The sequence below is a fragment of the Triplophysa rosa genome, unplaced genomic scaffold (assembly GCF_024868665.1).
Source record: "Triplophysa rosa unplaced genomic scaffold, Trosa_1v2 scaffold107_ERROPOS42853, whole genome shotgun sequence".
Lineage (NCBI taxonomy): Eukaryota > Metazoa > Chordata > Actinopteri > Cypriniformes > Nemacheilidae > Triplophysa > Triplophysa rosa.
In genome coordinates this window covers 25,926-42,853 of record NW_026634020.1, presented here as the reverse complement: position 1 = coordinate 42,853, position 16,928 = coordinate 25,926, and the positions used below count along the sequence as shown (strand labels likewise).

General features: G+C 40.5%; 2 protein-coding genes across 2 annotated transcripts; both read left to right on the top strand.

Annotated features, from left to right (window-relative positions):
* Nucleotides 1–5,932: 5,932 nt before the first annotated feature.
* Nucleotides 5,933–8,325, top strand: LOC130549359 (uncharacterized). Its single transcript, XM_057326564.1, has one exon. The coding sequence runs from the start codon at nt 6,934–6,936 to the stop codon at nt 8,182–8,184; it is 1,251 nt and encodes a 416-aa protein (XP_057182547.1). The 5' UTR covers nt 5,933–6,933; the 3' UTR covers nt 8,185–8,325.
* On the top strand, nt 8,241–13,304 carry LOC130549358 (uncharacterized). Its single transcript, XM_057326563.1, is given in 2 exon segments — nt 8,241–8,246; nt 8,312–13,304. Coding segments are annotated over 2 exon segments (4,839 nt in total). The 3' UTR covers nt 13,145–13,304.
* Nucleotides 13,305–16,928: the final 3,624 nt, after the last annotated feature.

Here is a 16,928-nt window from a genome sequence, read left to right as displayed (position 1 = left end):
TCATTTTTACCTTTTTTTAGACATTTGTTACTTGTAGACTCTCCTCAGAGTTTTGCTACACTGTGTGCTCGCTCACTGAACAGAAATAGATGGCTTCATCATCTGGTTCTAAATTTTTCACAGTCAGAGATCCATTCTCAGGATTTGATTTATTTGCCAAAAATTTATTGGACAAAGGGTCTTCATATTCTGGACTGGTGTAAGATGTTGTAAATGCAACGAGTCTCATAGTTTTTCCCTGGCGTTGTTTGTACCAATACATCAGTCTGTAGGTTGAACCCTTGTACTGTGTGCAGTTTATTTGAACAGAACTTCCCTTTGGTTCATAAATAGTGCTAGGCGTTTGCAAAACATCACTTCCATCAGTAGTACCTGTGTAAAATAGAGAACATGAGGTTAGTGACAAAAGTTTGAGTATGGAGATACTTTTAAAGATATTTGAATATAGCTTGCCACCAACCCAGCAATATAATTAATGGTATCATGGTCCAGGACATGTTGAATTGTAGACTGACTTGCAGTCTTGTGGGATGTTTGAAACGGCTGCTGTTGAACAGGATGTGACATCAGAAAGTTAAACGTGACAAAGCAACATCAATTAATAAATTCAGCACATCAATGTTTATAAAGTTCATTTTAGACATTATTTAGGGTTAATTAAAATGCCAAAAACCTAATCAGATAAAACTACAAATTGTATCTCATGGATTTGGGTTGGATTACTGGAATATCAATCAAACAATACAGCACATATAGTTTATTGGATGATAAAATATAAGATGGTTTTGATTGTTGGATTTTGTTACATTCTTACTCAATAAATATAATCAAAATAAAATATATTTCACATATTTATATTTATTTATTTTATTTACATGTGACCTGCACCTGCCATTTTTAATCATGTAAATGCATATATATTTGTAATGTGTAAAAAATATTTTCATTTATTTTCAAAATGATTACATACAGATGCATTGATCATGAAACATATCTTCAGCTGTTGGTAAATGCTTGCAGGAGATACAACCACCTCACATCTGGAAGGGAAATGAATCTAACAGTTTTAAACATGACAGCATTTAGAAGTATTTAGAAGTATAGTGAACAGTCTATAGTTGCAGTCATATAAATACAAAATACACAGGCCCAACTTCCAAACCACTTTTTCAACGTTTAATTAGAAAAATAAAGATGGGCTTAGTTAGGCCTAAATAAATAAATAAAAGTTTCACTGTAAAAAATGATTCCGCATTTTAGTTTTCTCAACATAATTTTGTAAGTTGACACAACTTGCAGTTTTTTAATTTGTTGATATAACTGAACATGCTAAGTTTTCACTGCCTCAACTAGTCTCAAGTTGACTGAACTAGAATATGTGTCGACTCAACTTAAAAACTTTTGCTGAACCAGTAAGGTTAGCATACAAACAATTATCGCGAGATCTCCTAGAGCGTGAAGCGGCGGGAGACGTTCGTCGGCCATGATATGGAGATTTCATCGGCAGGTGTTTTGATTCTTCAATCATCATCAAATCTGGTAAGTAGATATTTGTTCATATAGGTGTAATAACTTGTAAAATGACATGTATGAACTAATCGTCAATGTATTTTTACAGTATCAACGTTTCTAGATCAGATTGATTAGACCGTTGCAATCCATGTTGCGTTCCCACATGTAACCCAGTTAACAGTTATAGTTGATAGTCTGCAAATTAAAGCTAAAAAATCAATAAAACTAGTAATCTAGTACATCTTTTTCTACAATTCATTTAACGACGTACATTATTTGTTGCTAAAAGGCGGGGGTGGCTGCTAGACTAATTTTACATGGAGGTATAGGATATCTGTCCTCCCTTATTCAAATTAATATCACAATATTTCAAAGAATGTGTAATTAAGTAAAGTAATCTGCACCGAATTCAGTTTTTTATGTGAAATTGAAATATGGATAAATGCCAAAATACAGAGCGGGAACATAACATGGTGTGGAACATAACCCCAGCAAACAGGGGACGTCCCCCGGACGTTGCGAACGTCCGCATTAGGTCCTTACTTGGTCCGCTTTGTAACGTTCTCTCCCGGACCTTTAGAGAACGTCCGCATTTGGTCCGCCCTGTAACGTTCGCTGGCGGACCTTTAGAGGACGTCCGCTTTTGGTCCGCCCTGTAACGTTCGCTGGCGGACCTTTAGAGGACGTCCGCATTTGGTCAGCTCTGTGACGTTACTTGGCGGACCTTCCGAGGACATTGTGTATGGGGTGTGGTTTATGCATTGCAAACTAAGCAATCAGTCGTGTCAATGGTCGCGTACTTTGTCGTGTCGATGGTCGCGTACTTTGCCGTGACCAATGACGTTGCTTTTAACAATTAAGAATTTGGTTATTCCTTAAATTAACGGTGATAATGGACATTCATATCTTCTTTTCCCATGCCAACTGCAATCCATAATATTATTGCAAATTCTCCTTTGACCTTTTGATAATATATTTAAAGTATCTTTATCTGCAAACATGCAATAATACCACGAGAGTTGTACTGTATAATATAAAGTAGGCTATACAATGCCTGTGTATACACACCTGTACTTGTCTGTGTGTTTGCATGTGCTTTTCCCTTACCTTCTCCATTTTATATTTCTTTTCTTTTGTGTCCATCTTATGATGGTTTTCTTTGTTTTGTGCAGCTGCTTTGATAAACTGTTAGAAGTTATTAAAAATAATTGAACTGACGTGTTTCTTCTTTGCTGATCATATTACAAAGATACCTAACGTTATATAATTCAATTGCACAGTTAAATTGTAATTATGACAAAGTATTATCATCGGAAAGGTAACACTCTAGAAAATATATATTTGACCAATGTTTATGTAGTAGTTTTATGTAGGAACAGTAATTCNATTTAGGGTTAATTAAAATGCCAAAAACCTAATCAGATAAAACTACAAATTGTATCTCATGGATTTGGGTTGGATTACTGGAATATCAATCAAACAATACAGCACATATAGTTTATTGGATGATAAAATATAAGATGGTTTTGATTGTTGGATTTTGTTACATTCTTACTCAATAAATATAATCAAAATAAAATATATTTCACATATTTATATTTATTTATTTTATTTACATGTGACCTGCACCTGCCATTTTTAATCATGTAAATGCATATATATTTGTAATGTGTAAAAAATATTTTCATTTATTTTCAAAATGATTACATACAGATGCATTGATCATGAAACATATCTTCAGCTGTTGGTAAATGCTTGCAGGAGATACAACCACCTCACATCTGGAAGGGAAATGAATCTAACAGTTTTAAACATGACAGCATTTAGAAGTATTTAGAAGTATAGTGAACAGTCTATAGTTGCAGTCATATAAATACAAAATACACAGGCCCAACTTCCAAACCACTTTTTCAACGTTTAATTAGAAAAATAAAGATGGGCTTAGTTAGGCCTAAATAAATAAATAAAAGTTTCACTGTAAAAAATGATTCCGCATTTTAGTTTTCTCAACATAATTTTGTAAGTTGACACAACTTGCAGTTTTTTAATTTGTTGATATAACTGAACATGCTAAGTTTTCACTGCCTCAACTAGTCTCAAGTTGACTGAACTAGAGTATGTGTCGACTCAACTTAAAAACTTTTGCTGAACCAGTAAGGTTAGCTTACAAACAATTATCGCGAGATCTCCTAGAGCGTGAAGTGGCGGGAGACGTTCGTCGGCCATGATATGGAGATTTCATCGGCAGGTGTTTTGATTCTTCAATCATCATCAAATTTGGTAAGTAGATATTTGTTCATATAGGTGTAATAACTTGTAAAATGACATGTATGAACTAATTGTCAATGTATTTTTACAGTATCAACGTTTCTAGATTAGATTGATTAGACCGTTGCAATCCATGTTGCGTTCCCACATTTAACCCAGTTAACAGTTATAGTTGATAGTCTGCAAATTAAAGTTAAAAAATCAATAAAACTAGTAATCTAGTACATCTTTTTCTACAATTCATTTAACGACGTACATTATTTGTTGCTAAAAGGCGGGGGTGGCTGCTAGACTAATTTTACATGGAGGTATAGGATATCTGTCCTCCCTTATTCAAATTAATATCACAATATTTCAAAGAATGTGTAATTAAGTAAAGTAATCTGCACCGAATTCAGTTTTTTATGTGAAATTGAAATATGGATAAATGCCAAAATACAGAGCGGGAACATAACATGGTGTGGAACATAACCCCAGCAAACAGGGGACGTCCCCCGGACGTTGCGAACGTCCGCATTAGGTCCTTACTTGGTCCGCTTTGTAACGTTCTCTCCCGGACCTTTAGAGAACGTCCGCATTTGGTCCGCCCTGTAACGTTCGCTGGCGGACCTTTAGAGGACGTCCGCTTTTGGTCCGCCCTGTAACGTTCGCTGGCGGACCTTTAGAGGACGTCCGCATTTGGTCAGCTCTGTGACGTTACTTGGCGGACCTTCCGAGGACATTGTGTATGGGGTGTGGTTTATGCATTGCAAACTAAGCAATCAGTCGTGTCAATGGTCGCGTACTTTGTCGTGTCGATGGTCGCGTACTTTGCCGTGACCAATGACGTTGCTTTTAACAATTAAGAATTTGGTTATTCCTTAAATTAACGGTGATAATGGACATTCATATCTTCTTTTCCCATGCCAACTGCAATCCATAATATTATTGCAAATTCTCCTTTGACCTTTTGATAATATATTTAAAGTATCTTTATCTGCAAACATGCAATAATACCACGAGAGTTGTACTGTATAATTATAAGTAGGCTATTGTGGAAATATTATTCAGTTAGAAGTATGATTTAATTACCAATATAATCAATAAGTGTTTTCTTTCATTAAATCATTAAGCTGTGTGCTTTTAATGTGTTTGCTTGCTTGCTCTAATGGAAAAATACTGCTGTGCTATGAGGAACTCACCAAGAGCTGCATGAATAAAAAACAGGATGTGGGTTAAAACTGATAGAACATTTAGTTCTGATGGGGGGGCAAAATAACTGCTGACAAAGAGTCACATAGGGAAGGAGTGTTATGAATTAATCCAATGCATATGTTTTAAGTATAATCATGAGTTTTGATGTGTTTTATTGAATCATAGGATTAAGAAACAAGCTGCATAATTAAAGCATTAGATGATTGAGTTTTTTACTGAAAGTATTTTTACATGTTGTTTTGCGATATGAAACTGTCTCTAGGGAACACTTCCTCAAATTAGCAACTGACCGCAGGTTGCAAAACATGTGTTGTGCAAAGATGTTGTTTTGCAGATATACGTGGTGCACGGTGATTGGTGGAAAGGGAGCAGCACTCCTTAAAAGGCAGAGGAGGAGTCAGAAGATGCGAACGACGTCACATACTGAATAAATATTGTGTTTTTGAATAATTTGGGTTGTTGGCTTGTGGTGGAGTGAGGAGATCGTCTGACAACCCAAAGCTTTGTTACTCCTTTTTACATCTGATAATAAACTTCTAATCGATTTTGGAGAACGTCTCTGTGCAAATTTTTGAACATGCAGGACTGCCTAAAAGTCCAACAATTGGTGACCCGTGACGTGATTTAGAGAGACGAGGGCACATTTGCCATTTTCGTTGGGAAAAACGGAACGAATTCGGTTCAACACACAGGTCGACCAACATAAAAAGGTAAGCAGAAGCCTGTTTAATCAAAATTCTGCTATTGAACATACCTAAATTGTTGTGTTGAATTTGATGAACATTCCGATGAGTAAAAGTAAAGTATAAGAGAAGTTTTGAGAAATCAGATTTAAAAAGACAATACTGTAAGACGTTGCGTCACACAAGGAAATTGTGAGACGTTGCGTCAACCATAAATTCTGTCAGGTTAGAGTCCCTTGGTTGAAAAATAAACCATAAATTCTGTTGGGTTAGAGGCCCTTGGTTGAAGAAACCATAAATTCTGTTGGGTTGGAGTCCCTTGAGTCGGTATACTCATAAAGAACCAATTTGGGTTGGAGTCCCTTGAGTCGGTATACTCATAAAGAACCAATTTAAGTTGGAGTCCCTTGAGTCGGTATACTCATAAAGAACCAATTTAGGTTGGAGTCCCTTGAGTCGGTAAACTCATAAAGTACCATTGAGATTGTGTGCGTTGTGGTAATCGCGTCTGGGACGAAAAAGGCCAGGGTAAAATAAATCCTTTTGAGTCGGCGAACTCATAAAGGAATATTCCAAAATTGTCTGTTATATGTTTGAATGTTGTGCAAAGTGATGTGAAAACTGATTTAACCGTGTGAAAATAGATACTGTATAATTTTTGCAAACTGTGAATAGAATTTGTGTGTAAAATGGCTGAATTTCAGAAAGAATGTGATGAATACGGATGTCCACCAGTGTTGCTGCAGTGGCAAAAGGTTACAGATATGCTGTTGGCACAGACAGAACCAAAAGATAAGAAACAGAGACAGAAAGAAATAAACAAATGCTGGGTAGCATTATGTGATGATTTTGGATGGGAAAATGCAGAAGAAGTGAGAATGCTTCTAGCACCGAAAGTTAGAGAAATGGAAAAGAAAGCACATAGTAAGTTACGGAGACATATTGAAGAGAAAGATAAGGTTAAGTGGTATAATGCAGGAAGGCATGGTAGCGAGGAAGATAATCTAAAAAAGAAATTAAGGATGTGGACTAGAGTAGCTTTAACAACCACAGCACTCAGCTCGCAGAAGAAAGGGGAAGTGAACAGCTCAGCAGCCAGAGAGAGAAAGAAAGAGAATACAGAAGCGCTCAGATTAACCCATCAGCTCCGCCTCCTGAGAAAACCCGTCCCCATTCATTATACCCAGATTTAAGCCATCCTCCTCCGTATAAACCAACCCAACAGCAAGTGGTAGTGGAAATAGCTAGTGGAGAAGTAGATGTTGATTTAGGAGGAATGACAGATGCAATAGAACAATTAAATTATGAAGTCAGGGAAATAAAGGCAGTAATAAGGAAGGGCAAAGATGGCCACGAATACCAGCAACAACCCAAACCGAGACAAAAGGTACCGCAAAGTATACAAACATTAGAGGAAGTGGAGGAAGAAGTGAGTAAGGGGGAATTAGGAGGAGGTTTAATACAATTACCAACTACTTCACCACGTATAACATTAACAAGATCACCACCGTCTACACCTCAACCCATAATACTGCCTCCTACCCCAGGTAATTACGCACCATACCCAGAAGCAGGGAATGAAAGGGAAATACCCATAAAAGTCCAGATTACTGGAGACATGACTGTAGGGGAGCCAATAGCAAAAAGAACAAGAAGCTTGGTTCAACATGGCCAGGGAGAAGAAGACTTTTTTAGGTACGTCCCACAGCACCAATTGTTTATGCCCCAAATCCAGGCACCCCTAGTGACAAGAGCAGGTGGAAATCGCCTATATCAACCCTGGTCACACAGTGACATGACAGCTATAGCAAGCAAACTGCCACCAATTACTTCAGGGGGCAGCAGATGGCTGAGTAAACTAACAGCCCTCAGTCATGGTACTGATTTGGCTTTGGGTGATCTGAGATGCCTGTTAGGACAGATACTGACAGCCTCTCAAATGCAAAATTTGGAATTGGATGCACAGACTACGACTAGGCCAAACGAGACACAATTTGTCAGAGTAAGCACCGACATAGGAAGCACCCTGAGGAGGTTGTACCCGGTACCACCAACTGTGTACCAAAATATTAAATTCCGCATTAAGCCAGGTGAGACTGGAGCGGCTTATTATTTCCGTTGTGTTGCTGAGTGGGAACAAATGGTGGAGGAAAACAGTTTAAACAACCCTGTGACACGAGACATATTTAGAGCAGCAGTAATGACAGGAGCTCCAAATGGAGTAAAACAAGCAATGGAGAATAACCCAGATATCCCAGTGGCAAGTAACGAGGTATGGGAAAGACATTTAGTGCACCACACAGACAGAGCAGTGGAAAGAGCCAATAAAGAGGAAGAGGAACTAGAAAGAGTTAAAACCCAGTTGTTAAAATTGCAATTAGAAAAAGCCAAAAGTGAGGGCACAACCAAAAAAGGCCAAGCAAATGCCACAACACACTCCCAATGCACCCCAACCCATAGACCCATATCAAGGACCCCCTTACAGTGGTTCTCCTTTTGGAGGACCGACACACCACCATCCATATAGCAACCCACATTTTGCCCAAGGAACAAACCGTAGGCAGGGATCCCCCTGGAGGGGAAATGGACGTAGACAGGGAGGGCAAGGGAGAGGGGGGCAGAGCGGGACGCAGTGCTATGGTTGTGGAAGATAGGGACATTGGTTTAGGAATTGTCCACAAAACGAGTCACAGACTCAAGGCCAATACAACGGGCCACCTGCGGGGGGATGGGGTCCCCGAAGAGGTGGTACCGGTGGTCGTGGCAGGGGACCACAGACCCCAAACAACCCGGGGCAACTCCTTCAGTCACCTTCCAACCTACAGGCGCCTGTGCACCCAACATGGGGCCCGGAGGGTGGGGCGGAGGAATGTTGAAGGGGCCCACAGAGAACCACCATGAGAGGAATGGCTGAACCTCTCATGGAAATAGTGGTAAGTGATCAACCACTAAAGGCTCTGGTGGATACCGGGGCCACATACTCTACTGTAACAAAGGGCACGATTGACAATAGCGATCTGACAAATCGCACAGTAGGAGTAATAGGGTTCTCTGGTGAGGTAGAAAAATGGCCTATGACAAAATTGCTGAAAGTAAAAATTGACAAACAAATATTGACACACTCATTCCTGTACTCTTGTAATGCTCCCATCCCCCTTTTAGGCAGAGATCTATTAATCAAATTAGGAGCCAGCATTTTATGTTCACCCGAGGGAGTGATAGTGAAATTTCCAGATGGTTCAGAAACAAATTGTTCTCTTTCAGGTCACACCACAGACAGTCAGTGGATGTTAACATCATGTGGTGAGTTAGAAGATGCTGATATATATTGGGTTGAGCTAGATTCCAGTGTAGCCACTAATAGTATTGTATCTAGGTATAATGAACATCGCCAATGGATAACAAACATAGACATTTTTCTGCCACCCATAGACCCCTTACATTGCACATTGTTTTATGACAGGGATGACACCACACAATACCAAGATCTGTTTCAGGAAATAGAAGACAGCAAATGGGTGATAAGGGGATCTGGTCTCATGATAGGAAAAGAGGGAGTAGTGACACCAATTTTACTGACAGAAGAGCAGATGAAATGGTATGAAATGTCTGATACAGCTGCACCACACGTCTCTGTAGCATTACATCCGAAACATGAAGCTAGGGAGCTAGGCAACATGACTAAGAGGCTGTTGGCAGCTAATGATTGGAAACCCACAGAAACTTGGGGTATCCTGTATTCCGAGACACAAAAAGCATATTGGGTGCAAGACCAAACAGAAGACACAGGGGTGTTGACACATAAACAGATCTCTAGAAGCCATGGTAGGGAGCAGACAGACGCTGACGGAGCAGAAAAAATGATTGACACATTGCCAGATAATCTATGGTCTCAAGGACCAACAGATGTAGGGTTTTGTAACATCAAACCTGTTAGCTTTAAGTTAAACACCACCACACCTATTTGGGTCCCTCAGTACCGCAACAAACCAGAAGCAGAAGAAGGTGTAGCCACCACTGTTTCTGGACTGATTGAAAAGGGAGTGATAACCCCTTATAGGTCTAATTGGAACACACCAATTTTTCCTGTGCCAAAACCAGGCACTAATAAATACAGATTGGTACATGATTTACGAAACATCAACTCCATTGTAGCAACACCTACAATGACAGTGCCAAACCCATATATTGCGCTGTCCACATTGACACCAGCGCACCAATGGTTTACATGCATCGATTTGGCAAACGCTTTCTTCTGTATTCCAATCGCAGAGGATTGCAAAGCATGTTTGGCTTTTACATACAGGGGCTGGCAGTATTCTTACAACAGACTACCACAAGGGTTTATTTTGTCACCAGGAATTTTTAATCATGTTTTAAAACAACAGCTACAGGACTGTAGCTTACCTGAGAACTGTGTCATGATCATGTATGTTGATGACCTACTCTTGGCAGCCAGAACTGAAAAGGCGTGCTTGGAGGCTACCAGAGTTGTGTTGCTTCAGTTGCACAAGTCTGGTTTCAAGATAAGCAAGGACAAACTGCAGGTGTGCAGACCTTGTGTTACATTTTTAGGTCGACTGATCACGGCACAGGGATCAACTTTGACAGGGACACAAAGACAGGGTATACTCAGCCATCCTAAGCCAACCACAGTGAAAGACATGTTGTCATTTTTAGGCCTCACAGGATTCAGTAGGCACTATATTCCTATGTATGTTTCACTGACCAAACCACTCAGACAGTTGATCAAAGAGCATGGCATGACAAATCTGAAAGCAGAACTTCAGTGGTCACAAGAGGCTGAACGGACGTTCATTGACCTCAAGACACAGCTAGCTCATGCCGCACACCTGAATTGTGCCAATTATGAGTTACCTTTTTTCCTGGATGTCTCAGAATCTGGCTCCAGCGCACATGGTGTCCTGTTTCAGAAAGACCAGGGCAGAAGAAAAGTGTTGATGTATGCGAGTGTGTTGTTAGACTGTGTAGAACAAAGACAACCACTTTGTTCTCGATTTGCAGCGGGTTTAGCTAAAGTTGTGCATAAAACATCACACATTGTAATGGGCCACCCACTGACAATACTCACGACACACTCTATCATGTCATTCGTAAATTCAGCATCATTCACATTTTCACCACTGAGACAGAGAAGAATAGCTAAGATTTTGACCAGTCCCAATTTCACATACACACATAAAGGCATTGATATGGCTGATCTGATGGGAGATGGACAGCCACACGATTGTGCACCCATCACCGAGAGAGCATCCAAAGTAAGAGAAGATCTGTCTGCGGTGCCATTGACAACCCCACCGCCAGTTATGACATTGTTCACAGATGGTTGTTGTTTCAGAGCAGAGGATGGGAGCCTGAAGGCAGCCTATACAGTAGTTGAACAAGTGGGAAGCTCATTAGTGACAAGGAATGCAGGGAAGTTAGAAGGAAAACAGTCAGCACAGAGAGCAGAGATGATATCAGTGACAAGAGCCCTGTACTACGCTGGTGAGACCCGTGTGAACATATATTCCGATTCAGCATATGTTGTAACAGCTGTCCACGTGGAATTGACCTTATGGCAGAGGTGTGGTTTTATCACATCCTCAGGTCGACCAATCATGCATGCATGTGAAGCCAGAGACCTTTTAGAGGCTCTGATGATACCCAAAGAGGTAGCAGTTATTAAATGTCCAGGACATTCCAAAAATGATTCCCCTATCACTGATGGAAACAATGCAGCTGATCTAGCTGCCAAAACTGAAGCTGGCTATGTTGCAACTCAGCAGGTGGTAAGATCAGATAGAGCCTGTAGTGATCTTTTGCCTCGTTTCACTCGAGAATATTTGGTCAAAGAACAACAGAAATCTGCCCCTGAAGAACAATCAGTCTGGTCACAGCATGGAGGCATTTGTGCTAGTGATGGTCTATGGCAAGCGCCAGATGGACGCCCGGCATTGCCTGTCTCTCTGACCGGTTCAATGTTAACACAAGCCCATGGGGTAAGCCATGTCAGTGACAAACAAATGATGAGAGCTCTCGAACATTGGTGGCATCCATTTTTGCAATCCATGGTGTCAGGTCATGTGACGAGTTGTTGTATCTGTCAGGAACACAATGTAAAACCTAGCATCAAACCCAAACGGGGGTGTTTCCCTTTGACATCTGGTCCAGGGGAAGAAATTGTGATTGACTTCACAGACATGATTACACGAGTACATGGCAAACGCTATGTTTTGGTGATTGTTGATTATTTCACTGGTTGGCCAGAAGCATATCCTGTCGGCCGAGAGGACAGTACGGCCGTAATAAAGTGTCTAATCAACCATTACATTCCACACTATGGGTTCCCACGACGTATCAGATCTGACAATGCCACCCATTTTAAAAATGAACATTTGAAAATTGTTGAACAGGCTCTAGGCCTAACACATGCGTATGGTACGGTTTACCATGCGGCCAGCCAAGGTAAGGTTGAACGTTTAAACCTGACAATTAAACTAAAATTGGCTAAAATCTGTGCACAGACTAAATTGAACTGGCTGTCAGCTTTACCCATTGCTCTCATGTCTATTCGTTCTTCTGTCAACAGGATCTCAGGCTTTACACCTTTTGAATTGCTTACAGGTCGTCAATTTCCAGGACCAACCACGGCGTTGAGAGAGGACACAGTGCAGCCATTGTCACATACTGTGTATTTTGATAAACTAACAGCTCTGATTCGAACCTTTTCCCATCAGGTAACTCCTGTACCAGCACAACCGGAGGAACTGCCATCTCCAGTCACAGCTGACTGGGTCAGGATCAGGATCTTCCGCAGAAAGTGGAGTGAACCACGGTGGTCTAAGCCCCATCGAGTAACAGCTCGCACCTCACACTGTGTGCAACTACAAGACAAAGGCGATACTTGGTTCCATTTAACATCCTGTGTAGCTTGTGACCCACCTTCTAGGTCTCTTGCTGACACTGGTTTGGACCTGAGGACTCAGGTCCAAGAGAGGGAGGATACACAGAGTGACGGTAAAACAGACACTGAAATTGCCACTGGACAACACCAACAGCTCCAAATTATACACAAAACAGGCGACATTTTCACAAGCCCACACACAGAACCATTGGCCCATTGTGTAAGTGCTGACTGTGCATACGGAGCAGGTATAGCTAAACAGTTCAAACGGCGATATGGTACAGAGAAAGTAATTGATCAAAACAAACAACCAGGTGAATGTGCAGTGACTAAAGAAGAAGACGGCAGAATTATTTTTCACCTAATAACCAAAGAACAATACACTGATTTACCAACATATGACTGTTTCACAGAAAGCCTAAAACACATGAGAGATTGGTGTGTGGCTAATAGAGTAAGAAGTATCTCAGTACCCCGGCTGGGGTGTGGTCTAGATAAACTAGACTTCAAGAAAGTGCAAAAGATTCTGAGTGAAATGTTTACGGACGTAGACATACAAATAACCATTTATTCCTTATAATCAAGTTTTCATTAATGTGTGATTTTGAGTGTTTTTCAATATTTTTCATTTTTTCAGGTTTAAAAAGTGTATTTTTAAGAATGTTTTCTTACAAGTTTTAGGATATTAAGTTTTTAAGAAGTGTTGATTTTGTAAAGATAACAAGACATTACTAGAGAGGGTGAATACAGCAGCAATAAGATGAAGCTGTGGGAAAATGGAAAGCAGTGGTGATGTCTATTGTAGTGTCAATAGGAGTTTTCCTAGCCATATTAATCACCTGTGCGTGTTGTTGTATTCCCTGTATTAGATCACTGTGCAATAGATTAATTGTTACAGCTATTGAAAAGAAAGAATCTCCACCCCCACATACTATGCCTTTGTTATCAAGTGATCTAGCAGAAGATGAAGGAGAAGATGATGTGTGACCTCTTACGAGGTCAAGAGAGGGAATTGTGGGAATATTTTTCAGATAAAAGTATGATTTAAATATCAATATAATCAATAAGTGTTTTCTTTCATTAAATCATTAAGCTGTGTGATTTTGTCATGTGCTTGCTATCTTACTCAGTAAAATAGTTACTGTGGCAAATGGGGGTTGGAGCCATAAATTATCTAGATCAACACACACACACACACACACACACACACACACAAAGAGTCATAAAGAAAAGAAATGTTATGAATCAATCCACTGCATATGTTTTAAGTATAATCATGAGTTGTGATGTGTTTTAATGAATCATAGGATTAAGAAACAACACTATATAATTAAAAACATTAGATGATTGAGTGTTTTCTTTTTACTAAAAGAATGTTAAGAATGTTGGTATGTTGTCCGGCCACAGGGAACTGTTTCTAGGAGACCACTCCCCAAAAGAAACTGTCCCTGGAGAACATTCCTCAGGACTGGCAACTGACCACAGGATATATGTTTTGAAATGTTATTTTACAGGAACTAAGAAAAAGGACTTCACAGTGATTGGTGGAAAGGGAGCAGCACTCCTTAAAAGGCAGAGGAGGAGTCAGAAGATACGAGCGACGTCACATACTTAATAAATATGGGTGTTTTTGAATATTTTGTGTTGTTGGCTTGTGGTGGAGTGAGGAGATCGTCTGACAACCCAAAGCTTTGTTACCTTTTTACATCTGATAATAAAACTTCTGTTTAATTTTGGAGAACGTCTCTGTGCAAATTTTTGAGCATGCAGGACTGCCTTTAAAGTCCAACAACATCAACAAATCCGTATTGGTTACAATAGAAAAGAAGCTACACCACAGAAAACATTGAAGATTTGATTGCTCTTTCGGCTAACTTGACACTACCACATTCCATGGATGTTTATGGATATATAAATGTTTTTTGGGCTAAATATTTCATTAAATTAGATGGACTGGAGCCTTTAACAACACCGTTTTTGTTGAAATTTTATGAATCAGTGGACTATCGGGAGGCTTCATAGGTGAGTTCCGTCAGTTTAGTCGTTGTTTATTTGATTGTTGGTGGTCTGACAAAGGCACTGGTTTACATTATTTGAATCACAAGAACCTCAGCTTTCCAAAGATATGTGACATGTTTAGCTTTTTGTTTCGTGAGTTTTTTTAATGTCACAAAGTTAACCCATAAACATGCAGTGTACCGCCAGCGGTACAGTGGATTTCAAATGGGTTAACAAAAGGCAAAAGAGCCACCATCTATATGGATAGCAAATATGCGTACGGGGTCATTCAAGACTTCGCCCAGACTTGGGCTAGACGGAATTTTCAGACATCTGAGGACAAACCAATATCACATGCAGAGTTGGTGGGAGATTTATTACAAGCTGTAATGTTGCCATCTGAACTAGCTGTAGTGAAGGTCAAGGGACATGCGTCAGGAGATGAACCAGATGCTGTTGGCAACAGAAATGCTGATGAAATGGCCAAATGGGCCGCGAAACATGCAGAGTTTTCCCCATATCAGGGAGCGCAGAGTAGGGACGTAGAAACAATGATGTTTGCACATGTATCATGTGTTCCTGACATAGATTTGAAAATTTTGCAAGTCAACCCACACAGGGAGATGTGAAACATTGGACAGAAAATGTATGCACCCCAGATGCTAACGGTTTAATCAGAGATAAAAATGTCCGAATCGCATTACCAAAGCTGTCTTTGGTGGTATTGATAAGACATTACCACGGTATTTCGCACTATAGCGCGTTGCACAGATGATTAATCGCCTAAGGATACAGCAAAAATGGTCAAACTAATTGTAGACTCGTGTTTGATATGCGCCAAAACAAACCCTCACAGAAAAACGCCACACGACGCGTTACCGTTTCCAGAAGCGCCTTTTCAGTGTCTTCAAATTGATTTTTCTCATATGCCAGCGGTCAGAAATCTAAAATACATGCTAACTATCATCGATAGGTTTTCAAAATGGTCTGAAGTTTTTGCATGTGCGAAGGAGGATGTGAAAACGGTAGTGAAAATACTGTCGAAAGAAGTAATTTCGCGCTTCGGCATTCATATGACTATCGAAAGTGACAATGGCACGTCATTCACATCGAAAGTGACCAAACTATTGGCTAAAGCGTTAGCCATAGATTGGCACTATAATATACCCTATCACCCGCTGTCGTCGGGGGTGGTGGAACGAACACACCGAACAATCAAAGATAAGATCACGAAAGCCTGTATGGAAACAAGCAGGAAATGGCCAGATGTGCTACCAGCCGTATTGGCTGAAATGAGAATGACCCCATCCTCAACGACAAAATACTCACCGACCCCTTGGATCAAAGGTCGCGCAGGCGTTTCTTCCCTAGGAGACATGGAGGTGATCCTGGATGACTACCTGATTTCCCTTATTGATAAACTGAATTCTGTGTGTGTTGATGTTTCTCTTTCTCTCCCTATTCCGTCAGATAAGCCCACCCATAATTTCATTCCAGGCCAACAGATGCTGATTCGGAGTCTGGATCCAGTCGCCGTGGGGGAACTGAGATATCTGGGCCCAGCTGTAGTTATCACGGTAACGAGAACTGGAGTGCTGACGGATCATCAACCGCAGTGGATTCACGCATCCAGGCTGAAGCATCTGCCAACATCCGCTTTACCAATTGACATTGTAGGGCCTAAGAAGCCTGCCCAAAGTGTGTGACAGGGCACTGGTGAGAGGGCTTGCGCCAGACAGAAGATCCTTGCTCTTTTAGTGGGTGAGGGGGCCACCTGTCGGCTGAACATAGGACCTGGGCAAATTTTGCCCCATTGATAGCTTCCTGATCGCCTCTGAAGGTTCCCCTGTTACACATTTGGGTCTAAATTGTCTAACATGTCAGTCATATTTCTGGTATTGATCCTGGGCGGTGCACAAGCAATTAAATTAATAGATGAAGATGATTCATGGTTAGACCATGACGATCCACCACATTCATATGCCACACACATGTGGTGGAGATTGGCTAATTACACCATAAAGAAGAAATGAGAGGTTTGAGATTAATGAAATTACAAAATAGACTGGTACTAGACCAGCTAACAGCCTCTCAAGATGGTGTATGTGTTATGTGCATGTTGGCGATAGTTGTTGTACATATGTTCCAGATAATGATGCGGATGGGAATTTGATCGATCAAGGAATTAAGAACATCACCAGAGCAGTTGCTGAGATGACCAGCCGAGAGAGGAATGGAGAGGAATGGGACTGGAGTTTGAGTTTTTCCAGCCTGTTCAGTAAAATCGAACATTGGCTGATTTTAATCGTTATAATTATTTCATGCATTCTGGTTTTGCTTTGCTTATGGCCCTGTATTATGGCTAT